Source organism: Periophthalmus magnuspinnatus, chromosome 7 (assembly GCF_009829125.3).
Source record: "Periophthalmus magnuspinnatus isolate fPerMag1 chromosome 7, fPerMag1.2.pri, whole genome shotgun sequence".
In the NCBI taxonomy this organism is placed as follows: Eukaryota; Metazoa; Chordata; class Actinopteri; order Gobiiformes; family Gobiidae; genus Periophthalmus; species Periophthalmus magnuspinnatus.
In genome coordinates, this window is record NC_047132.1 from 22,778,730 (window position 1) to 22,803,294 (window position 24,565).

At 39.3% G+C, this 24,565-nt stretch overlaps 4 protein-coding genes across 7 annotated transcripts in view; 3 read left to right on the forward strand and 1 right to left on the reverse strand.

The window, feature by feature from the left end:
• Positions 1-1,827: 1,827 nt before the first annotated feature.
• Positions 1,828-5,353, reverse strand: rpl32 (ribosomal protein L32). The gene is made up of 4 exons (XM_033969766.2): positions 5,200-5,353; positions 4,496-4,596; positions 4,240-4,421; positions 1,828-1,990 (listed from the first exon to the last, which is right to left on the reverse strand). Exons 2-4 carry the CDS (start codon positions 4,589-4,591, stop codon positions 1,861-1,863), a joined length of 408 nt encoding a protein of 135 aa, XP_033825657.1. The 5' UTR covers positions 4,592-4,596; positions 5,200-5,353; the 3' UTR covers positions 1,828-1,860.
• Positions 5,354-5,448: 95 nt separating this feature from the next.
• ssuh2rs1 (ssu-2 homolog, related sequence 1) lies at positions 5,449-9,761 on the forward strand. 3 transcript variants are annotated; one of them, XM_033969765.2, is made up of 14 exons: positions 5,449-5,498; positions 5,695-5,738; positions 5,848-5,909; positions 6,412-6,516; positions 7,090-7,165; positions 7,264-7,393; positions 7,965-8,025; positions 8,102-8,223; positions 8,303-8,365; positions 8,436-8,518; positions 8,598-8,690; positions 8,806-8,911; positions 9,129-9,236; positions 9,324-9,520. In XM_033969765.2, exons 2-14 carry the CDS (start codon positions 5,716-5,718, stop codon positions 9,462-9,464), a joined length of 1,173 nt encoding a protein of 390 aa, XP_033825656.1. In that variant the 5' UTR covers positions 5,449-5,498; positions 5,695-5,715; the 3' UTR covers positions 9,465-9,520. The 3 variants fall into 3 exon arrangements, with proteins under 3 accessions (XP_033825656.1, XP_033825655.1, XP_055078776.1); XM_033969764.2 differs by lacking the exon at positions 5,449-5,498 and adding an exon at positions 5,521-5,587 and having other exon boundaries at positions 9,324-9,761; XM_055222801.1 differs by lacking the exons at positions 5,449-5,498; positions 5,695-5,738; positions 5,848-5,909 and adding an exon at positions 6,102-6,192.
• Positions 9,762-9,776: 15 nt separating this feature from the next.
• On the forward strand, positions 9,777-21,518 carry LOC117373679 (DDB1- and CUL4-associated factor 1-like). Its single transcript, XM_033969763.2, has 25 exons — positions 9,777-9,997; positions 10,530-10,650; positions 10,737-10,813; positions 10,916-10,989; positions 11,080-11,193; positions 11,282-11,419; positions 11,602-12,183; positions 12,463-12,564; positions 12,639-12,797; positions 12,930-13,109; positions 13,182-13,391; positions 13,660-13,829; positions 13,907-14,031; positions 14,110-14,345; positions 14,511-15,589; positions 16,210-16,408; positions 16,484-16,566; positions 17,063-17,147; positions 17,304-17,537; positions 17,662-17,755; positions 18,304-18,408; positions 18,526-18,599; positions 18,674-18,766; positions 18,844-19,108; positions 20,492-21,518. The coding sequence occupies exons 2-25, from the start codon at positions 10,538-10,540 to the stop codon at positions 20,545-20,547; spliced, it is 4,647 nt and encodes a 1,548-aa protein (XP_033825654.1). The 5' UTR covers positions 9,777-9,997; positions 10,530-10,537; the 3' UTR covers positions 20,548-21,518.
• A 2,115-nt stretch (positions 21,519-23,633) lies between these two features.
• The window catches only part of LOC117373678 (dedicator of cytokinesis protein 3-like), a 42,941-nt gene continuing 42,009 nt past the window's right edge, over positions 23,634-24,565 (forward strand). For both annotated transcript variants that reach the window (XM_055223051.1, XM_033969760.2), the window contains exon 1: positions 23,634-23,878. In XM_055223051.1, coding sequence (XP_055079026.1) covers positions 23,842-23,878 — 37 coding nt within the window. In that variant the 5' untranslated portion in view covers positions 23,634-23,841. The remainder of the gene's footprint in view (positions 23,879-24,565) is intronic.

Here is a 24,565-nt window from a genome sequence, read left to right on the forward strand (position 1 = left end):
TTGCATCTGGTTTACATCTGGTGTTACAATTCACAATGTTTTGTACAGACAGCACAGTTAATGTAAAATACAGTATAGTACCCAATATAGTAAGTGCATTTTGTTTGCACAAAGCTACTGTATACAGTATATAATACTGTAAAAATCCCCCAAGTATTTCTTCAAGCCCTAATAGCTGAACAGTTGCCTTCAAGAATCTGTTTAGTAATGATATAAATGTAACCTGGTATTTGCATATTTACCAATAACCCTAAAGTTATTATGACAAATAATAAACACTGGCTGCAGTTACATGCGTACTCAAAATCTGATTATCAGATAATAAACAGCCACTGAGTAGCCCAAAATACCAATTTTGATTGAGAAGGCAGCTACAGGATTGAAAACTAGATGCACTATGTATGGTGCTACTTTTGAGGGTGAACTTTATGTCCCTTTCTGACAAAAAAAAAAAAAATTTACAAAGGATGCAAAGAAACAAAGTTATTGGATAATTTTGAATTAAGTAGCGAACAAACTGACAAAAAAGTGAAATAATAAGATTTAATAAAAACGAAGAGGAGAAAATGTATTTTGTCTGTTGTGTCTTACTTACACACCGCCATTTTCTCAGCTCAAATTCAAACACTGGTCTCCACTCACAGGACCTTTCCTCCTTTGACATGTGCTTCATTAGTGTGGGTGTATTACAGACTGTATGGTGTAGAACTGTACAAGACCATAACAAAATTATTACCAACTAGTTTGAGTTAAGTGCTGCACTAGTTGTTGGCCTTACCAGGGTACGTCCGTGTGATTCCGTGGTTCACAAGCGTGGATCTATATAAAAATGTATTATACTTTCATGTTTGCAAGTTCAATTTGGACATGCGCTCTTACTATTTAACAGATACACTTTCATAACACTGCCATCTAGTGGCAATTCAATTTTATTGCAAGTCTTTAAAGTAATTGTATAAACTTTGACAGTGCCTGGCTGGGTGCCTTGAAAAATAAATGTATAGTGTAGTTTACCCGTTTGAACATTACATAATTTCCTTATGATCACAAGAATCTCCTTGAGCTTGTGTGTATTGCGCATCAATTTACAGTCAAAATTACTCTCTAAAATTCTATTTTATGCGTTTGATGTTCAATATGAAATTGTAATGCTGTACCAGACTACAAAATGCCATGAAGTCCTTACCTTTGGCACATCCCCTTATGATTCCCATCTGACATCTGAAAGAAAACGAAAGCATCCTCTTTGGCGGAGTGGACCGACTCTTTTTCTTCATGATTTCCAAGTGAGGAAAGATAAATGAGAAGTGTTTAAGAGAGCACTTCCCCTCACCTAATCTTAATCTAGCTGAACAGTTCATTACCAAATATTTTTAGTTTAATTCCAGGATCCCACTCTCCCTTTCATTGCCCTTACAAGTATTGAAACAGCAATACAACAGGACTCTTATGTTATATCAGAAAATGGAGCAGATGGCACAGGGTTCATGGCTGCTAGGCACAGTTTGCAGCCAGAATGTAATGGAAACCTTCACTGCAGGGTACATGTCTAACTCAGCTCTATGTACTATGGACACTAACTGCCAAATTAACCACTACTTGAATTTAGTGCAAAAACATGGTTCGTACTTCTATGTCACACCTTTCAGCATCACTTCATGCCTTCTTGCCCTCTGATTTCAAAGTCAATAACTCACTCCTTTTACACCAATTCAATGAGTCCATTTTCAGCTGCACACACCACTGAAGAACTTGACAGTACAATAGAAAATTGGCAATCAAATAATATTCAAACAATGTGACAAAATAAGAACGACATTACACATGTCCATTTTTATATATTTATTGTAAATAACCAGTTTATTCATTCTCCTCACTCCTGAGTCTGGCATTGGGGTTGGTGACCTTAATGGCCAGCTGAGCAGCTCTTTCAACGATCAGCTTCCTGTTTTTGGAGGAAACGTTGTGGGCAATCTCAGCGCAGTGAGTCCTAGAAGATTCAATTAAGTTAGTGCCATTTAAAAAAAATAAAATTAAAAAATCATCTTTATACATTCATTTCTAGGGGAAAAAGGGGAATACGATTCATATTCATAACCTTGCCAACAAGATGAATTCATGATTTTTGAGAGCTCTCAATTCAAAGAGCTATGCATCAACCTGTCAAGAGCGAGGTTATCATATTCAAATCACTTTTCTAAAAAATGAAGGGCATGATTTCAACTGAAAATTGTGCTTCTAAGGAGAAATCATTTTCACCTTTGTAAAGGCAGTCAGAACTTCTGTTTCCCCATTTCAATTTCTATTCTTGCCACAATTCCTGTCTTTAAGCAATGACAATTGTACAAATTTCCTTCCCCAGATATTTTAGCTACCATACAGAGGGTAAGCCAGTCTTTGTTGCTGGAGATTATGCTTTCTCAAGGGCTGTAATCGAAAAAGTATCAATATTGACCGATATTAACACTATTGAAACAAAATACTCATTTATTGATACATAAAAAAGGACAATATTTTACCTTTCTTGACCTTTTTATAAAGTTTTGATCTGAATTATAACACCTACCATTGTTATGGTAGGTGTTTTATTTTATATGGTAAAGTATCATTTGTATCAAAATCTTAAAAAAAGTATTAAGCCTTTTCTTTAGATTACAAATATTTTTTTTGAAATTACAAGTCCATTATCATGCACAGCATAGCACTTGATGTGGTTCATTCACAGTTGGTCCATTTCTGGTTCCACCCCATTGACTAAAGCCAATAATAGTTTAATAGTGTATGAAAGTCTACAAGCATTTTCTTTGCTTTTCTGTAAACAGCTAAAGTTGAACTGATGCTTCTGAGACGTGGAGATGCCATTTAAACTTTAAGTGCCACAAACTTTTCCCAGCACTCACAAAAATCTGCTTTTTAGAATTCATTTTAAAGGCAAACCATAAGAGAAGGACCAAATGCTTTAATTTGACAAAAGTGGATCATTGTGGTCTATGCATGCTTCAGAGTGCTGCTTTTACAACGTAGCTCAGAATATTTCAATGCGCAAAGGCACTGACAAGACTTAATTACATAAATTGTAACCATCACTCGGTCTGTTGTGGCAATATCAATATTTTCTTTCTCAAATGTTGCCCAAGGTGTTATGGACTGATCTGCTTTAGCCAGTGCACTAGGCCCATGTGCTACAGTCACAAGTAGAGCAAACCTTGTATTCTAATAAACATTTGTAGATTTGAAAATGGCAGCCATTGTAACAAAATTCCATTAAAGCTGAAGTACCAAACTTTTTTCCCCACACGAGTTAAATCTTTTTTCACCCAAACAGTGCATTGTAAAAGCAGAACTCTGGTCAGACTGCTACATTCTCCTTTAACCCATTTCAGTAACATTTTATCTATTGCAAACCTGTAAGAAAACAAGTCACTTCATGGCAGTTTGGGATTCAAGCTGATTGGATGTTTATGGGTGGTCCACCCTGCTTCACTTTTCTGTCTGAAAGTTTTACTAAAGCGGTGTTCATGTCCCAAGTCATGTGTATGTGACTACTATTGATGTACCCACTTCCTCCGTTCACTGTTTGAAAATCGGGAACCCCAGTTTTAAAACTAGAATGGCTTTGCTATACTTCATATTGTCTTTATAATCCCTCAGTCATCCAGGTATAATCCATGGTAAAAGAAAAAATTTAACTTGACAGTTCAATTCTGGTCAGACTGCAGGTGGACACTGCCTTATATCTATCTGAAGGGAGGAGCCAGCTATGCTGAAACTAACACCCATTTAGTTTACGGAAAACTAACAATAGGTGTTAGTTTCAGATAAGGCAGTGTCCACCGGCAATCTGACTAGAACAGAAGAAGCAGCTTGGATGAGCAGTGAAGCATCTTCACTCCAAGACTTTTGTCCAGTTAACAGATGTAAATTTTTCTTTTACTATACTTCACATTACAAAACTAATATTACCCCAGTGGCATGCCTCATCATAGGCCTTATTGATAGTTCTATAACAAAGGTTTTGTTTAGAGACAGGTTAATATCAATTAGAATCTGACCTTGAAATGTACACTTTTGGTCAAATACTCATAATACCTGCACTTATTGACACCCTTATTTTGCAAATTACAAAAAAATAATTTTGGATGATTTTTTATCATTCTGCTGGGAATGATTCAAATTATCCTAACCTATTAAGTTTTACCATGCACAAGAAATTAGGCAGCTGACATTAAGAACTCTTACTTGTTGCTCATCATGAGAACTTCGAGCTCCTTGATGTTGTGGACCAGGAACTTCTTGAAACCAGTTGGCAGCATGTACTTTGTCTTCTTGTTGCTACCATAACCAATGTTAGGCATCAACATCTGCCCCTTGAACCGCCTGCGCACCCTGTTGTCAATACCTCTGGGCTTGCGCCAGTTTTTCTGTTAAATATTTTAATGTGCAGTCATTATACAGGCCATACAAATTTGTACATTTCTAATGACAAATTTCTTACCGCAATCTTGACATATCGGTCAGATTGGTGACGAATAAACTTCTTTGTCCTCTTCTTGACAATCTTGGGTTTGGTAAGGGGCCTTAGGGCTGCCATGGTGACTGAAAAGATAACACATTTCTGCAATTTACGCTCATCATCAGTAAGCACAGTTAATGTTATATGCAGTATACGCAGGATTTCAAATGTCAGCTGGTCTCAAAATAAACAATTTGTGCATACAACAGTCAAAACTTAATTTCTGTTAATTCAGTGAATAGAAGTGCATCCATAACCATTCCGTTTGAGTGATCCTGATACAGCTAGGCACACTGCTCTGTTTTGCCCAGGTAGCGTGGCTAACTAGCTGCACGTCACGTTGATTGCAAGAACTTACTATAGTCACAGAATATTTGGCAAAGAGCCTACGAAATACCCAGGTACCTAGGTATGCATTTAACGCCCGTAAAAGACACCTTCCCCAAAAGGTCTAAATTTTAGCAAAGTAAAATCTAGCCTTGTCAGCTAGTAGCACCCATACAGACATGTCTGTCTGTGGTCGCAATGGTGACTCCGTCTCTATTCCTTATCGGTACGTCCCTGTAACAGTGGGAATAACTCTTGGTATTTTTGGAAAGCTCCGACCTTTATTGTTTATTTTCAGTAAGCGGAGGCCAACTTTGTGTTGAATTTAGTGAGGATTGTAACAGATTCCAACTACTCACCGGCCGATGTAAATCCAAAAAGGACTTCAACGACGGAGGAAGGGAAGAAAAGGACTTCCGGAGTCAACCTAGGGGCTTATGGGTAATGTAGTACTACACGGTTTATTAAAACTGTTTCATTTTGCATTGTGTAAATAGCGTGATATATTCAATTTTGACATTTATTAAAGCAGGTTAATAAGCAAGAGTCCAAAGTGCATTCAAGAATATGCTTTATTTATATTGTTTGGACCAGATGATGAATGCTTTATGCGAGTGCGCACTTCAGAGGCAAGGGAGTCAAAGGTAGCCCAGTTAATGTAAGTTTAAAATTTTATTTTCGTTTTCCTGTCACAAGACCAAAGAGGCGGTGGCATAACTGGTAGTGCGTGTGAAGTTAGTATAATAGGTACTGGTTTGCTTATTATCTTTAGACTGTATGTTCATTACGCAGTACTTAGCGCTATATAGTTTACCTTGTTCTGTTTTAAAAGTTTTTTTTCTCTCTAACTGCAGCTCCTCTCACGGTAAATCTGGATGGAGAACAAACCATTTATGAGGTAAGTATTAGAACACGTTTAATAGAATATTGATGGTAAAATGTACATGTTTACGGTGTTTGGGGAAGAACCAGAATCAAAGGTTTGTTCTCCGTTATTTGTTTTTTAGTCACAACAGATCCTACGGCTTGGCCAACCCTGGCTATTTAGCAACAGCGGAGACGGCACCAGGTAGTACCATCAAATAAATCAAATCCTAATGTATAGGCAAGGCCCCAGGGGGTGAGAGTGAAGGAGCAATTTTATATTCATTTCATAGGGATGTTCACGCTTCCGCATGTTCTGCCAAGTGACGTCAGTTTTAACGTTAGTTGAATCTCAGCTATGATCCAGCCCACAGCTTATGTAGCTTGTCTTGTCTATCGCAAGAGCATGGGAGTTGATTTCTTACAACTTTATATTTTCTTCAGTGGTTACTAACTTTACTGGGGGAACATATCAAAACATAAATAAGGTAGGTTCTTCTTCTGAACGCTTCTGTTAGAAAAAAACAAAGACAACAAAACAATGATCCCAGTGTATGAAATGTAAAAAGAGAACTGAGAGAAAACCACGTTGAGTCGCGTGAACCTTTATTGCCAAATGCACAGAGGTTAAAGTTTTTTTTATGACTTTTTGAATAAGTTCTGTCTTATGAACTTTGATTATAACTGGTTCTTCTGGTTTGTTTCAGCAATGTTTGCCCCACCCAGCCCGGACAACTCAGGACCCAGCGCTCCTCCAGCCGGCATGTTTGATAATATGCCTGGCTATGAGGGGACCATAGCTGGAGATGGAGGTACAGTGTTACCTGTCTCACACACAATTCTGTCTATACAGCATTAAAGGGCCCATATTATTCTATTTTCTGATCTATGTTATAATGTAATTTCCAATCTATACTGAACAAAAGGTAAAAGGTAGCTGTTAGCATGAAAACTACCGCTTTATGAGATCACAAGGTGGAGCAGAGCCTTTTCAGCTTTGGAGATGTAGACAGACTAATAACTAACACAGGATTACTCAAACATGTTTGAATGAAACAAAACACAACCCTAGGTGTGTTTTTGAGGAGGTAACAACATTAAAACAACTTAAAGCTCACAAGAGTAAATTTTGTGTAATATGGGACTTTTAAGTTTCAAAAGCTATGGTATAATGTATTTATGTGTGACCCACACCCTCACATTTGTGTGGTCATCAGCACAAGAGGATATTTTTTTTAAACATGTGAACGGAGTGCCTTGAACACAATGAACATATAGCTTGGCACAGTATGGAATGCATGCATGAATCTGAATATGTGTTTACCTACATACATTTTGTACTAATGTGCAATCAATCACTTAAATATATAATATATTTGCTATAGGTGGATTTCTGCCACCTCCAATGCCTGTTGGTCCTGTACAGCCACCACAACCTGGGCCAGAGCAGCCACACTGGAAGTAAGATTTATTTGCAAGCTATGGAAAACTTGATAAGCAAGAGTCCTACATTGTGTAACCAATGTCACTTCTGTGCTTTCCTTTTTACCAATGAATAGCATACCATCTATAACTGAAGACACAGCCCGGGGTGCTTTTGCTCTGTATGCATCCAGCAAGTGCTGTTACAGTAAATCACCAGCAAAAGATGGGGTCATCACTAACATGGAGGCCTTCAATACATATAGAGTAAGAGAGGAGAGCCTACATTTACTGTTCAGCTCAAAATGATTCATCAATGGGGGACATTGACCTGACAAACACTGTCAAAGTGCACTATATGTGACCTGGTCAATCAAACAATCAATCATCAAGTTTCCAAGACCACAGTCCATGTAACATCTAAGGAATTGAAAAACATGACAGATTTACAATATAAATACATATAAATATTGTAGCGTTCTGGTGTAAGGAAACACATCAAATTCCTTCTGGTTATTTATTTTCAGAACACAAGGGCTACTGCTGGCCGTAACCCACACCAAAACAGCAAAACAATAGCAGTCTCAACTCCTACAGCCAGTCTCTCAAACAGACCAGTAATTGACAACTAGAACTTTCACATCAACTTCACATCAACACATCAGCAACCAAGTGTCACATACAAAAGCAGTTACATTAACAACAACACATAAACAAGAACAACAAAAGGTGTCAACTCTGAACTGTAAATAAAATATCAGATCATTACAATATATTTGGCATAACAATGTGAAAGACACTGTGAATGTAAAATAATAGTTTTGTATATGCTTTATAGTACAAATTGGAAACTTTCACTGAATCAAGATCTACACAGTGGGCACACGAGCCATATCATGGTACATGTTTCTATTGTTTGTGTTTATTATCTGTACTGATTATATAAAGGATAACTTCTTACTGTTATTGTTTCAGGGCAGCCGGTTGATGCCTATGCTCAACCACCACCAGGACCTTGGGATATTCCTGCTCAAACCCCAAGCTTTTTTCAGGATTCCAAACAAGTCATCAAAGTTCCATATACATCATCTATGAAGGTACATGCTTTTTTATTTCATAATTTTACCTTTTGTTAATAACTACCACTGAGGTACTTTTTTATTTTATGTATTGCAGCCATGCCATGTGTGTATGGGCATGGGACGAAAACCTTGCACAAACTGCGCTGGTAGCGGTAATGTGAGTGGTTCAATAATTTAGTATATGCCACCTTTGGCCTGTTTACTCAATAAATGTATTTATTAAATAGAAAGTTTGCTGGGTCTGCAATGGAAGTGGTTTTCGCCATGGAAATGATCGATGCCATTCCTGTGGTGGACGAGGACGGGACAAGTTCAGTGACTGAAAATGTTTTTTTTTACTAGCTGTTACTCCAGCTGTCTAAAATAATGTTTTTATTTGCACAACATAGTTGCCACCACTGCCATGGGAATGGATCAACACAGTGTCCAACATGCCATGGGAAACAACAACTCCTGGTTTATATCAACCTCACAATAAAATGGTGACAGTTTACTTATTACCAGAATAAAAAGAATATATAGATAGACAAATGCATTTTAGAGTACAAAGTAACTTTAATATGTATGTTTGTGACTGTAATATGTATGTTTATTCAGGACAAACAATAGTGATGATTACGTTGTAGAGCAGTCAAGTGGACTCCAGATTTCCAACTTAAAAAAAGTGACTGGCAAGGAGCTTTTCAGGGAGTCCCAATACTTGGTAAAATTATATTATTTTTGTCTTTTGTTGACTAATCTAGTATCTCATTCTACCACTCAGTGAAATTACTTAACCTCACTATGAACAATTGAACACACATCTTATTTTAATTTGCCATATCATTGGAATTTATCAACATAATACCATTACTTGCAATGTAGTTTGTGAGGATAGTTGTTAACTGTTGTATGTGTATTATTATTACCTTTTACAACAGGTGTACCCTGTGATGGGGTTTCCTGATATGTCTGTGGTGAATGCTTCACAGCGTATTGTTGGTGAACATGTAAGCAGGTTCTCCCAAACAGCACGCATCCTTCAACAAGTAACTGACTATTTTGTAACTGAATGCAAAGACATGTTGGCAGAGTTTGTGACATCATTTAAACTAATTTTTGCTTTTTGTCAACAGCGGCAAACCATAGAACTCATTCCTGTGACCAAGGTGAACTACTCATGGAAAGGGAAATCACATGTTTACTTTGTGTATGGGAATGAGTTTACAGTTCATACAGATAATTATCCAGCTACTTGTTGCTGCTCTGTTATGTGATCTAAAGGACTGTCATTTATGTCTCATTTATCATCACCTTTAAGGAATCAGTTATTGTAATATTACATGAATACATATGACACTGAATCATTGTTACTGAAACAAAAAGTATATTTTACAATGAAAATGCACTTAATCATATTTTGTCATATATTTTAATTGTGTTGGCATTTAACATGTGTTGTTGTAATACAATAATCTTATCTGCATAGTTATAATTTTTTATCACATATATGTTTATTAAAACTATTCAAAATGAGTAATTTCAAATAAACCCTGTAAATATATTTGACATTAAACTGTTCTTTCGTCATATTCATTGAGCCGTCGCGGAAGGAATGACGCGGATAACGTGTTCGCCGCAATGATAATAAACCGTAAACATAAAGCTATAATTTACCGCTTTAAAGAATCAGACGAGACGTGTTTCTTTTACATGCACAATCTCGTCAAAGGACCAATTCTGTTATTAACTCTGGTTGATAAAAAATCTGCTTTTACGAAACCGAGGGATAGGTGAGCGGAACAACGAGGTAAATCTAGCATTCTGGGTAACAAGCTAGCTGGCCAAGAGATATATGTATATAAGATTTTAAGTACTTATTTTCAAAACTGAATTTATTTCCTGTTGCAGTCGATTGTGACCTAAAGTTTATACAAGCTGACCAACGTCAGTTTATTTGCAATAAGTTAAAAAGCACATTAATACACCTTTGTATCTAAGGCTTGTGCCTAGCTTTGCTAACAACATTAGCTTCCTTGTTCGCCTGCAGTCTGGCAGGCTGAATTGCAACAGGCAATTCTTACAATAAGCGAGGAACTCAAAATAAATGTGTCGTTTAAGCCTTAATTGTATATTTGTACCCTTTCAAACGATTGCTGTTATTTTTCCTATGTCTGCAATAATTTAGCTAATAAGTTAATGGCCTTTTTGGCAGTTGGGGTCTCTGGGGATTAGGCTGTGTTGTGTCGTTAAGTCCACTTATGCAACAAATGTACAACGTACTTAAAGTACTTCCCCAGCAAATTCTGTACTTTTTGCTTTGCTCAATGCAACGCTCATAGGTTGTGCCATGGCCACAGCATCTGCTACTGTGGACTCCAAGGCAGAGTTGACTGCGCTGTTGGAACAATGGGAAAAGGAACAACAGGGTGCCACTCAAGAACTGGTGAACATACTGACAAAGTGTGTGGATTTTTTATGTGATTTAATTTAATTTATCATTAAACATTCCTGTTTTTGAATTATTATTATTTTCTCTGCCATTGTAGAATCTCAGAGCTTGTGGAAAAAGAAACAGAGGAATATCACAAAGCAGATCCAGACCCATTTGATGATCGACATCCTGGTAAAACTTAGAAAATACAAGTAGTTCCACTTGTACAAGTACTTATTTGTACCTTATGTAAGTGACAGTGTATGTTTTTGACATTTCTTTTTTGACCACTAGGGAGAGCTGATCCAGAATGTGTGTTGGGGCACTTACTGAAAATATTGTTCAAGAATGATGACTTCATGAACACAGTAAGCAAGATTAGTTCATGTACAATGAATACATTCTTAATAGTAATAATAGTAATGCAGGTTGCCTTATTTTTTCCCGTTTACATACAGTTGGTGAATAGTTATGTGATGACCAGCCGGGAATTTTCTCTTAATACAGCAGCTTGTCGCTTACTTCAAAACATTATGCCTGGGTTAGAAACTGCAGTAGTCTTTCAAGAAAAGGTGTTTTTTACAATTAAATTTTTGACAATTCATCTGTTATTGTAATCCAGTGTAATAAATGACATACAATTTGCTATGCTTTCTCTAGGAGGGGATAGTCGAAAAGCTTTTCAAATGGGCTCAGGAGGCAGAGCAGCCCCTGCGAATCTATGCCACTGGTTTGTTGGCTGGTGCAATGGAGAATCAAGATATTGCTGCCAACTACAGGGAGGAGAACTCTATCTTGGTTAGTGTTAATTGTACATGAATTTCTTTAATCCACAGTGAAACTGTGGTATCTTTAATGTGCATCTATAGCCCTAGCTGATTCTTTTTAAATGTTTATTCAATGCTTTCATATCATCTTTAGGGCTAGGGAATAGGGATATCTTAACAGTTGAGCTTTGATAGCTTTAATTATTTTACTAGGTACCTTTGATGCTGCACCGTCTGCGAGAACTTCAGGACAAGACTATTGAGAGCAAACGTCCCAGTCCAAGGAAAATCTTGAGTAGATCTTTGCTGCCTCTAGATGAGGAGGCTGTTGATGGAAACTTTGAAGAGAAACCTTTTACACCAGGCAGAAATGGTGCTGAAAAGGAGCTGAGAGACCCAGACCAAGATGGCGAAAAGACATTTTCCACCACTGAGCAAGAAAATGAACTGTCTTTTCGTATTAGCTCTCCTCCTCACAGGACCAGCAGCCGCCCAAGCTCTGCACTTAAAACCATGATGAAACCCATGTCTGCTTCAGAATCTCTGACTCAACTGTCTGATGGAGGCAACTATCTAAAAAGAAAAGCAGAAAGGGACATTTGCAGGCTGTCAAAGCAGAAGCTAAATTTCTCTTTACCAGATCCAGAGAGATCCTTCAGTGAGCTATCAAACAGCAGCTGGTCTGAGATGAGCCCCTGGGTCATTGGCAACAACTATCACCTGTACCCTTTGACCCCAGAGATTGAGCAACGACTTATTCTTCAATATCTGACACCTTTGGGAGAGTACCAGGAGGTATTTTTTTATTATATCATTTTAAAAGCCAGTAAGCATAGTGGCATTTGTGTTCATAGGTGGTGTTCTACGAATTAATGGATTTTATCATATTTAAAGCATCCAGCTCATCATAGCCTTGTTATCGTTCATTGACCAGTAGATGTCAGTGTTAATCAAATTGTGTTCAACACATCTGTGAATAGTTTGATTTGCTTAGTATGGTACAATAAATTGTTAAAAAACTATGTAGACTGATGCTGAAAGCTGGTCCTTTATTTTATTTTATTTTTTTTGCAGTTGCTAGCAGTATTCATGCAGATGGGAGCCCGGGAACTTCTCATGCATTACATGGATCTAAAGCAGACTAATGATGTACAGCTAACCTTTGAGGCCCTTAAGGTGATGACACCACATTGCTACCAATAATACATTTAACATTTTGTTTTACACTTCTGTATGTTTTATATTTACAGTATCTTGCGTCATTGCTACTTCACAAGAAATTTGCTGCTGAGTTTGTGGCACATGGTGGAGTTCAGAAGTTGCTGGAAATTCCCAGACCATCAATGGCTGCAACTGGAGTATCTCTGTGTCTATATTATCTTGCCTATAATCAAGATGCTATGGAAAGAGTATGTAAAACACATTACATTTAACACATATTGTTCTCAAACCTTGTAAAATTGATAACTGTCCTTTATGTAACTCTTTATATCACCTTTTTTACCTTTTAAAAGCTCACTATTGTATCTTGTCCTCTTAAGGTGTGTATGTTGCCCAACTCCGTCCTGTCAGATATGGTTGGCTACACTCTTTGGTTACTAGAATGCTCACACGCATCCGGTTGCTGTCATGCTACCATGTTTTTCTCTATATCCTTTTCCTTCCGCGCTGTCCTTGAGCTGTTTGACAAGCAGGATGGACTCAGGAGACTTGTAAATTTGGTAGGAAAAACTACAAGTGCCAAGTGTTCATAGAAATTACAGTATTGTTTAGCATAAATCACCTGTTTGCAGATCAGCACATTGGAGATCTTGAACCATGAGGACCAGGGAGCTCTGCTGAGCGATGATCAGATTTTCTCCAGCAGGCAGACAGCCAAGCACACCTGCATGGCTCTGCGCAGGTACTTTGAGGCCCATCTGGCCATCAAAGTCGAACAGGTGAAGCAATCTTTGCAACGCACAGAGGGAGGTGCCCCTATTCACTCACCACCATATTATAAGGTACAAGGGGTTGGCTTCATAGAGTAAAGATGACATGGCATTTGAGCGGTGGTTCTCAAACTTTGTTACCACCTCACCCTCATGATACATTAATTAATCTCAAACAGAAATCAACTTAAATGTTAGCTAACAAAACCAGCACAAAAGACAATCTGTTTGCGAACCACTGCATCAAAATGGCAACAGTGTACTTGAAATATTCCTTGGTTTTCTCATTATCAACAAATTTCACTTATATCCAAACCTTTGTTCGTGTGGTGTTTTCCAGGCTGTCAGCTACAGTCGTGAGCAGGTGGTTGAGATGATGGAGTTTCTGACAGAGTACGGTCCACTCAGACTGTACTGGGAACCGGCAGAGGTCTTTCACAAATTATCCTGTGTGCAGCTCCTCCTCCAGCTCATCTCTATTGCCTGTGATTGGAGAACATACTATGGCAGGTATGCGGTGCAGCAAGAGCACTGTTTATATTCCCACTTTTGGAAGGCAAAGTTACTCACACGTGATGTCTTTACAGGAGTGACACAGTTCGTTATGCACTTGACATCCTGAGTATCCTCACAGTTGTACCAAAGACACAGCTTCTGTTGTCTGAACCTGTGGCTGTGCTGGATGAAGGAGGTTCCACTGTTTCTACTATTGGTACATACAGAAAAAACTTATAACATGGATAGGGGTTGTGAAAGATGAAAACTTCTTAAGTTTTGTTCTTCTTTTTAGGAATGAGTATTGTGCTAGAAGTAGCTGAAGGAGAGATATTTGTCAATGATGCTGAGATCCAGAAGTCAGCTCTGCAGGTGATCATAAACTGTGTATGTGCTCCTGACAAGCGTGTGTCCAGCATCGGAAAGTTTATAGCAGGAACTCCTCGCCGCCGCATGCCACAGCAGACCAAAGCCAGTGAGAGTGTGCTCACCAAGATGTGGAATGTGGTTCAGTCGAATAATGGCATCAAGGTATGTTCATTACTTTTAATTTTCAACAAAAATATTACTTAAAGCAGCAAGAAATTGCAAGAAAAATGTATAGATGCATTGGACACAATGTATTCACAAATAATAAAAAAGGGCATCCAAGTTCAATAACAACATCTTTTCAATGTAATCTTCTCGGTTTTACAGGTATTATTGTCTCTGTTGATGGTGAAGATGCCCATAACAGATGCAGATCAGATTCGTGCCTTGGCCTGTAAAGCTCTAGTGGGCCTGTCTCGCTCTAGTACGGTCCGGCAGATCATCAGTAAGTTACCTCTGTTCAGCAGCGGACACATCCAGCAACTGATGAAAGAGCCAGTTCTTCAGGACAAACGCAGTGAACATGTCAAGTTCTGTAAATATGCTGCAGAGCTCATAGAGAGGATTTCTGGGAAACCTCTTCTCATTGGCACAGACGTGTCCTTGGCATGGCTACAACGGGCCAGTGTCGTGGCTCAGTCCAGGATCTCGTTTCCAGAAAAGGAACTCTTGTTGCTCATCAGGAACCACCTTGTGGCCAAAGGTCTTAGTGATACTGCTGCTACATTGACTAAAGAGGCAGACCTACCAATGGTTTGCCTATCTCATTCCTCACATTCAGCATCAGCTTTCCCGTCTGTCCCTGTTGCTCCCTCCACCTCCTCACCGGTCACCACACTGCCCCGTACCCCACGGTTAGCCAACGGTGTTGGGTCAAGACTGGCAAACCTCCCCACCCACCCATCCACACCTGGATCAAGTCATTCCCAACCTCGGCCATGTACAGTAACCCAAACCACACCTGCTGCCACCCTCCCTCAAACAGCTGCTCATCAATGCACTAATGGCTCTCCAGTCATCGGTCGGATTTGTTTTTCCCGTGAACGGCAAACAATAAGCTGCGGTACTATGGGCTGCAGGAAACCACGTGTACTCAGGCAGAAATCAGACCATGGCGCCTTCAGCCAGACCCCAGCAATGAAAAAGCAGTTTGATCGACATTTGCCCTCCCCACCTGCTTTGGACAGTATTATAACAGAGTATCTGAGAGAACAGCATGCGCGATGTAAAAACCCTGTTGCCACCTGTCCGCCTTTTTCACTCTTTACACCCCATCAGTGTCCTGAGCCCAAACAGAGGAGACAAGCACCTACTAACTTCACATCTCGGCACATTAGGAGGGTTATCTATCCCAAATATGGAGGTGTGGATGGAGGATGTTTTGACAGACATCTCATTTTTAGCAGGTTTGTGGTCTTTTCTCTTCTCTTTCTACAGAAGAAACAAAATATCCAACAGTCATAGGGAATTACAGATATTTCCTAATAATGGTAAGGCATCAGTTTTATACAGTGCTTTTTCAGACATTCAACGCAACCATCTCCACCAACACCACTGACCAATCACTTATTCACACACGACCTTCATAATAAGTACATTAACTTTCTTGCCCAATAGCAGTATACACTAGAGCCACTGATGCCCCAGTACTGCAGCTGGTATTCCCATTGGTTTCCCATCCAGTATTCACCAGGCCCAACCTTGCTTGGCTTCTGAGATTAGATGAGATTGGGCATTCTGTAGATGGTATGGCTTAAACCATCTTGCATTTATTTAATTTTAGCTGTTTTTAGTGCTATTTATCCTTACTGTAAGTGAGATTGCCTCTCATCTGTAACTAGGCCTGGTTACACGCAGTGTCTCCATGGAGGTTGAAAAGTGTAATGGTATTTTGTGGGGTAATCCAGGCAAAGTACCTTTTTAGAATACCTTTTTATCTCTTGTTTTAAATGAGTTACTGAACTATTTAGTGGCATCAATGTATAGTCTTCTCATTTCTGTATTGTATATTTCTTTTTTCCTTTAGGTTTCGTCCAATTTCGGTTTTCAGAGAAGCAGACGAGGATGAGAGTGGCTTCATGTGCTGTGCATTTTCTGCTAGAGAGCGCTTCCTGATGCTGGGGACGTGTACCGGACACCTCAAACTGTACAATGTGTTTACAGGGCAGGAGGAGGCTAGCTACAGCTGCCACAGTTCAGCTATCACACACCTAGAGCCCTCTCGGGTCAGTACTGCAGTTTTATAGAAGTGGATGAGAGAACTTCAGACTTAAGTCTAACTTGCAATATAATGCTTTTAGGATGGCTCACTGCTTTTAACATCTGCCTCTTGGAGTTACCCACTGTCTGCACTGTGGGGGATGAAATCTGTGTTCATTATGAAGTAAGTTTTTTCACAGTTTTTCACAAAAGATATGATGTCTGCATTCAATTCAAATTTAACTTTACACAGAAAACACAGTGCAAAAAATTGTAATCAGACATGACCTTATATCACCATTGATGCACAGACATGTTGATGTCTTAAAGTATGCAACGGTAAACAGGTGACATTTGCATTTTAGTGATTAGTGGTTAGTAATGATGAGTTGATTTCTTTGCATTGTATGTTTTTGTACAGCCCAATGTAAGAAGAGTTTTACCATGTCAAAACTAGGATTTGCTGAAAAGAAATGAGTGTTTAAGTATGCACAATAATTGCCTGGGGGCTGCAGTCTTCACTTCACTTTGGTTAATTCATCTGTGCAGATGAACCCAGCAATAGTGGCCCTACATATTGATTCATGGGTGTTTTACAGTGTGTTGAAGAAATTATAAGGTTTAAAGCTTTTGTTCTTATGGCAGCAAGTTATTAAATGCTCACCTGTTTCTTTCTTCAGGCATTCGTTTCCAGGAGATCACTATGTGGAGTTCAGTAAGCTTTCACAAGACCGGGTCATTGGCACAAAAGAACATATAGCAAGAGTAAGTATCCAAAGACATTTTACTTATCTTAGTATGATTTTACAAATATCAACAAAATTTGATCCAAACTAGACTGAAGGACTGGCATATCAATTTATGACTGAATGTTATCTTGCATCACCAGCACTTGATTCAGATATGTAATTTGTTTTGTAGATATATGATATCCAGACAGGGCAAGTGACTCTGACCCTCAATAACCCTGACCTTGCAAACAACTACAAGAGGAACTGTGCGACCTTTAACCCCACGGATGACCTGGTGCTGAACGACGGAGTGCTGTGGGACGTCCGTTCGGCGCAGGCTATTCACAAGTTCGACAAGTTTAACATGAACATCAGTGGAGTGTTCCACCCCAACGGACTGGAGGTCATCATCAACACAGAGATTGTATCCTTGTATTTGGACTAATTGGCCTTATCTCACTGTTCATCTGGGTGACATGTTTTGATTCGTCTAGATTAATTAATGCAGGCTATATTGAATTTGGATATAAAACCTTATCTAGTTATAGTGGGACCTTCGAACCTTCCACCTCCTGCACACAGTTCCTGCCTTGGACCAATGCAGAATTGTCTTCAATAATAACGGCACTGTCATCTATGGAGGTAAATACAAAAAACTACTACCAAACGACTAACTCTAAATGTAAATAATGTGAAGTGGTATCTAGCAAATAGTGAGAATATAGCAGAGAAAAGTTACTAGATTCTTGAGTCCCTGTTTTCTGACATATTTTAAGGTTTGACATGTAACTCATGACTTATGACCTGCATCTAACAGAGTCTGAATTTCTGAGGTTCTAGCTGAGGACTTGGACTTGCATATACATTTCTACCCTATGAACCTGTACTTTTAAAGATCCCGCATCACCTACAGAGAACAGCTAGCACACCTTTGCACACACTCTTTAATCTAACAATGAAGACTCGAGGTTTAAATGGTGACTAGACTCTCTTGAATACATTCCCATATTGCCATATTGAGACATATGGCTCAGGGCTCAGATTTGGACTGGCCACAAAGCAGCCAGCTGGTTTCTCACACATTCACAGGGAGAGCCGTGGACTGCCACAAAGGCTCTGCCCTCATGAGGACCACTTGAACTCGTTCTGAGGCCACAAGCTTTTCAACTTCCTCACACTTTACTTTACAGCAATGTTGCAGGCGGATGATGAGGACGATATGATGGAGATGCAGATGAAGTCACCATTTGGCTCCTCATTCAGAACCTTCAATGCTACAGACTACAAACCAATAGGTATTGTGTTTTGTCCTTATAGCAGTAGTATCTTTTTTAAATGGCTTAAACTTTTAAAATAAGTTGATGTTTCATAGAACTGAATAAGGAGGAATAATCTATACAAATGTTTTCCAGCAACGATTGATGTCAAGAGGAATATTTTCGATCTTTGCACTGATACAAAAGATTGCTATCTTGCAGTGATTGAGGTAAAAACTCACAACCACATTGTATTATGCATCAGTTACATCATTATCTGTACTGATTTCATATTTCCCCGAAGAATCAAGATTCAGTCAACACGGACACTGTTTGTAGGCTCTATGAGGTTGGACGTCAAAGATTAGCGGAAGAAGAGGAGGATGAGGAAGATCAGGTACTTATTAATTAATCTTACCTATTTAATTCGGAGTCCTGCCATGTTGCATTTACTTTGTTTTCTACTTATACCAGGAGGATGAGGATCAGGAAGAGGATGACGATGATGATGAAGATTCTGATGATGACGTGGACACAGACCCTCTGATGGCGGAGCTTGAGGAGAATGACAATGATGGTGCTGAGGATGAGGACGGTGCAGAGGAGTTCTCTCCATCGGACGATGACGTGGAGCAGCTCCTTGATGAAGATGCAGATGATGTCGGTGATGACGATGATGAAGATGATAATGATGATGACGACTCAGACAACGATGATGTGGATTTGGATGGAGACAATGGTGAGAACTAGTAGTGGCTAACATATGTTCAGTCACTGCTACTGCTAATATTTGGGGGATGGGGGTTTGGCATTTGGACATAGTTGTAGTTTCCGTATTATGCTATTCTAGTATTATTTTTTTTTGTTTCATTCAAGTGTGCCGAACAAATAAAATTACTTGGTGTTAACACAGTGCATATTTTCAGTCAGCATTAGTAGTTTTATTATTGCGTTATGTTTTGAGCTTTCATTCACTTTAAAGCGCAGATACTCTCTGGGGGTATTCCAGGAAGCGTGCTAAAGCCAAAGCCTGGCTTATTTGGCAATCAAGGCTCACCAAATCCTCAGTTTCTTTAAACATTTTAATTAAAAGTTTCAGCATGTGCACCAACTCCTCTGTGTTAGATCATTCATGTCTGTCTGATACATTCTTTTAATGACCAGCCTGGTGCTGATGACCACCCGCTGGACAGATGCGCCTATGGATGCTGCACTCATCAAAAAGGCACAAATAATATAAAAGCCTATAACCTACATTATTAAAATGACTTATTCTGTTAAAATGATCTCATCTATGCACACTTTCTATCATCTATCAGTATTAAAATAAAATACTGATCTTTAGGATTAATTTCTATTCATTTAAAATGTTTTAACATGAATAAAGTCTCTGGCTGTTGGTCTGAGAGGGAGTACATTAGTGCACACATGCTTGTTTAGGATGGACTGCTTTTCAGTGAGTTCTGGCTATACACTCCATCACCTCTCTCTGTCTCTCTGTCAAACCATGCATATGTATGCACAGATTTGATTGGTCAATTTGTGTTACATGTGAAGAGTTCCATTGCAGCTTTACTTACATGCACAGCGCGCCCTGTTCCAAACACAGAAGAAAAGTTAAGGCCGCTACGCATCGGGAGAAATATCAGGCAACTTAATTCTCTGCATTAATTAGGCAACGCACTACGCAGCCAACCTCCTTTGTTTGCCCGCGGAGCGACCGGGAGATGAGGGGGAATCGACCGGGAGAGGAGGAGGCAGCCATGTGAATGAATAGAAAAGTTCTGCGTTCCATATCAAACTATTGTCAGGGCATGCTCTGGTTCCTCTCGTTTAGTCAGATCATAAAAAAGCCCTTCATCAGTGGTTTTCTAGCTGCATTGATCTGGTAGTCACCGGTCACAGCTTAAACCTCAGGCCTGAATTAGCTTTTGTTAGACCCAGACTTATTTCTTTCATGGAACTACATGAGGCTTAAGTTTGAGATTTGGCTAGTGTCAGTTCAGGATTCCAGGATAAGCCTGAACTTGTTAAGCCACTTTGATGGAATACCCCCTCTCTTCTGTAGTTTTCTTTGAGATCCACTACACACATTGAATTTTGTTTGTCATTTTATTCACAGACAGCTCAGATAACTCTGACCTCGAGGACGACATCATCCTTTCCCTGAATGAGTGAGGAGCATTAAGCACTTTCCTGGCCCTACAACAGGTGTCAAGATCTCTGCTACATCAGTGCTGCAGAGAAAACTGGAAAAATCTGCAAAAACTTCAAGATTGACCCTGGGCTTTCCCAAAGGCCACATGTGCACACACAAAAACACATTCAGACCTGACAATGTTGCACAAACTCAACTGCTCCCCTGTTGGTCAGACTTGATTGTACATATTATAGTTTTTTATACATAATATTTCACTTCAGAAGAGTTGCGTGACTAGTGTTGCACCAAGAGAATGTTTTATATTTTTACTACTTTTTCATTCAACACGTAAAATGTAAAAAGATGAGACTGGTTGTGGAGCTGTGTTTGTATGCCAATTGATATAGTTCTCTCTCAAGTGAACTTTGTATACTTACCAAATAGTACTATTGAAAGAGGCAGCTAATGTGGCACCTAAATTTTAAGAGTCTGTGCCATTATAAAGTGCTATTCAAAAGTCAATCACAGCAATGTCATCAACATGTTTCCTTTTTTTGTAATGTACATACAGAACTCGTCCTGGTCAGTAAGAATTCCCTGAGAATTCTGTAACAATATGTTTAGCTAAGATCATAGAACTCCAGTACACCCCTCAGTATTTACTTAAGTTTCCATAAAAAAGGTATATTGATACACAAACAATACCTGCTTGTGTTAGGCTTATCTGATTCGAATCTTGTGGTAAACAATGTTTTCTGATAAAGAGGATTTGAGACAAAAAGAAAAATACTTAAGTTTCCCTGAAGAGAAAGAAATATTTAAGAGATAAGAGAAAGCCTTACATCCATTTGTTTATTTTTCTCTTAAAATGGATTTGATCGAAAATATTGTACTTACCGCTATTTCTTTACCTAAAGGAGTATTTTATTTTAAGTTTTTTGAGATTACTCGTGTACAGATTAAGTGTATCAAAATTATTTTTTACTATAAATAAACATTCAAATCACATTTTTGTGGTTCTTGACACTAACTGCAAACATCTGTAACGCTTGCAGGTCAAGAGGTTATGACATTGTAATCCTTATGTTTTAAAAGAAAAATGTGCGCTCTAACCTTCATTATCTGCTTTTTGCTTTTATCAAGACATAGAACAGTGGTAAAGGCTCATAGTTTTAGTGAGCAACTGATTGATGATTTGGTTGTTCTTGGTTGTTATCACCTCCTCTGCTGCCTCCTATTGTCTATTGGCATTGAGAGTGTTCAAACTGATAGCAGCTCTGTCTCATTCTTTCCCCACTGCAGCAGCCAAGCAACAACATGTAGTCAGCACTGCTCTTTTTTTTTTGTCAGATGTAATGTGCACATCATCTTTAACATTAGCAATTTGTATTGGCTTAACAGTTTTGGGCTCTTCTTGCTTGCATTGGGTTCATATTGACATTTTACATGCCTTATACCCCTCTATCTTTATGTATGTGTTTGGAAGTCCACCCACAATGTTCCACTTGAAGTAATAGACAGATGGGAGTCAGTCACAGTGCTGCTATGATGGAGAGAAACTACCCTGCTGAATGCTGCCCTCCCTCCCACACTACATCAAATGCACTAAACACTGTTCACCAAATCACTGTTTTTGCGTATTACATAACACTCTTGATATAATACAGTATAAAACACAAAATTGATAATGAATGAGTCTACAAACCACTATAAGAACTGTAAAATATGCAACTGTGTTTGTATTTTGACTGACGATGCATTGACCCTTTGGCTATAACTTTCAGAGGTGCCAGAGCATCTTTAGTCCCTGTAATTTTTCTGTTGCAAATGTGTGATCGCACCCTTTGTCTCTTCCCTCCGCATCTTATACTAGCCATGTCCTCTTCTACCACATTCATGAATCTGGTCTTAGGTCTTTCTTTAGGCCTCAGACAGTATTGGCCTCGGCAACCCTTAGTAAACATATTCATCCCTAACTGTCCTCGTTATGTACAAACGTTCACAATCTCTCCACTGAGTTTATCCACACAATGTAGTCTATTACTAATACCCCATACTTTCCATTTGTGCCCTCACCCCAAACAGATATCTCCCATCTTCTCCTCTGCCTCTTCTGTGTCACATTCTTCAGCCCACACAACTCAGGTATTGTATTGCTGTCTTAGGTAACATTATATTAATTTGTTCCCATTTAGTGTTAAAAGGATAAAGACTTTCCTAAACCTTGGTGGGATTATCTTATTAAATGTGACTATGGGAGAAATAGTGCTGTAAGTCTTGTCCACACCTCGGCTCTGTGGCTTAGTAAGAAGCAGTAGGAGTGATGATTAAGCATAAGTCACTGGTGAGTAAAATGACATCTACATTGTAGATAAAGTTAAGGGAATGACAAGCCTAAATGTGCTTGTGGCTCTTGGTGGTAGAGTGGCCTAAAGGGAACAAGAACTGTTCAAATGGGAAATGACCGTTTCTCATCAATGGGATCATGACTGCGGAGGGAGAAAGCATCATAGTTCATGTGATGTGACTCAAGCGGGAGGTGCTTCCCGCGTAGCTCTGTGACCTGATCACTTCTGGGAGCTGCCTCATGACCAATAGCCCCAAAGCAGCACAGTCAATCAAAAACAAGACCACGGGCTGCATCCTGCGTCCAGCAGCGACGTACGGCCTCCGTTAGTGATGGATGCGCGTGTCGTGCACAGAGAATGAACAGAGGAGAGAGAGACACATCAATGTTGACAAAAGCAGCCATGTGATGAACGTGAAGATGGCGCAGCAATGCTATATCGTAATTTCCTCAACGCTTCTTTGCGGCAGGTCGCCATAAGCCCCCATCATACAGTATTGCGCCCTATTAGCTGCTAATTAGCGACTGTAGGGGGTCTTTTTGCGCAAAAAGGACCGCCTTTTGTAAGCCGGTCGAACTCTTGGAGGTAATAAAATGAAAGAAGCCAGAAGAAATGCATCTCTGAGTCATTAGGATGAAAATCAACTTCGGCTTTTGCATTTCTTGAAATGCTGACAGCTTTTGTGAAGACTAGCGAGTGAGCGTGCGTGCCTACGTAAACGTGTTTGTGTGAGCGCTACATTAGGTGGACACGGACACTGCATCAGCCTGAGACACGCCGGGACAAAATAGAGCCGAGATTTGGGGCTTTGGCGCCTGCTTCCTCCCTTTTTTACTCCAAAAGCCCAGGGCACTGCATCCACTCGAGACATGTAGCTCGTGTGCGAGCAGAAAGGCGATATTAGCCTTCGCTCCTTATTTTAGCAGCATCCTTTTACGATAACAACATAATGAGGCTCGCACTATCGGAGGAAAAATAACCAAAATGTGGATACCTACAGAGGAGGAGAAAATCGGAGTTGGTAAGTTAATTGCATCATTTTCCTAGACGGACTTCTCAATTAGCCTACTGCCGCATAAATACTCATATTGTGTGTCGACATCCCGCATTAGATGCACATTTAGCAGATATTTATTAAATATGGCTACTGGAAAGCATATACTCCAAGAGAAAGGCTGCATAGAAGGGAATTGCGTGGGATGATATAGTCTAAAAGCCATCACATTAGAGATGCTGATACTGTAGCATCAGTTTTAACCTTTGGAGCATCTTAAAACCAATCAAATTAATGTTTTTGATAAAAATGCGTCAGTGTGGGCTGGTCGTTTATGTTTTTCTTGTATCGTGTGTGAAAGGGAGAAAAGAAAAAAAGCTATTCCCACCGATGCCACAAGGGGGCATCGTGACTGCGTCCCTCCAACAGGTGTAGGTTGCTTGAGTAAAGCTGCTCTACGTCTACCTGTGGATGGAAAGTACTGCAGCTGCAGTGGTTCTGGCAACAATAAAATGTGCCAACATCCACAATCTAACGTCATCCCACTACCCAAAGTTTACACCAAACCGAGTTGTAAATCGTATTGTTTAACAAACATTAGGGCTAACATTGTGGGCTATACATCTGTATTATTAGCGATCTTCCAAACACCGACGCAGTAAGTATAAGGCATTTTTAGTCCATATACTATGCTGCCATTAGAGGAATGACTCA

Bases quoted from the DNA above. Each gene is read 5' to 3' on its own strand.
- LOC117373679 (XM_033969763.2), top strand. From the start codon at position 10,538: ATGGCCACAGCATCTGCTACTGTGGACTCCAAGGCAGAGTTGACTGCG. The intron at 16,409-16,483 runs GTCAGTACTGCA...TAATGCTTTTAG, and splicing joins CACACCTAGAGCCCTCTCGG to GATGGCTCACTGCTTTTAAC. The intron at 18,600-18,673 runs GTAAAAACTCAC...ATTTCCCCGAAG, and splicing joins GCTATCTTGCAGTGATTGAG to AATCAAGATTCAGTCAACAC.
- ssuh2rs1 (XM_033969765.2), top strand. From the start codon at position 5,716: ATGGAGAACAAACCATTTATGAG. The intron at 8,026-8,101 runs GTACATGTTTCT...TTATTGTTTCAG, and splicing joins GGCACACGAGCCATATCATG to GGCAGCCGGTTGATGCCTAT. The intron at 8,691-8,805 runs GTGACAGTTTAC...ATGTTTATTCAG, and splicing joins ATCAACCTCACAATAAAATG to GACAAACAATAGTGATGATT.
- rpl32 (XM_033969766.2), bottom strand. From the start codon at position 4,591: ATGGCAGCCCTAAGGCCCCTTACCAAACCCAAGATTGTCAAGAAGAGG. The intron at 4,422-4,495 runs GTAAGAAATTTG...AATATTTAACAG, and splicing joins ACCGATATGTCAAGATTGCG to AAAAACTGGCGCAAGCCCAG. The intron at 1,991-4,239 runs GTAAGAGTTCTT...TGAATCTTCTAG, and splicing joins GTTCTCATGATGAGCAACAA to GACTCACTGCGCTGAGATTG.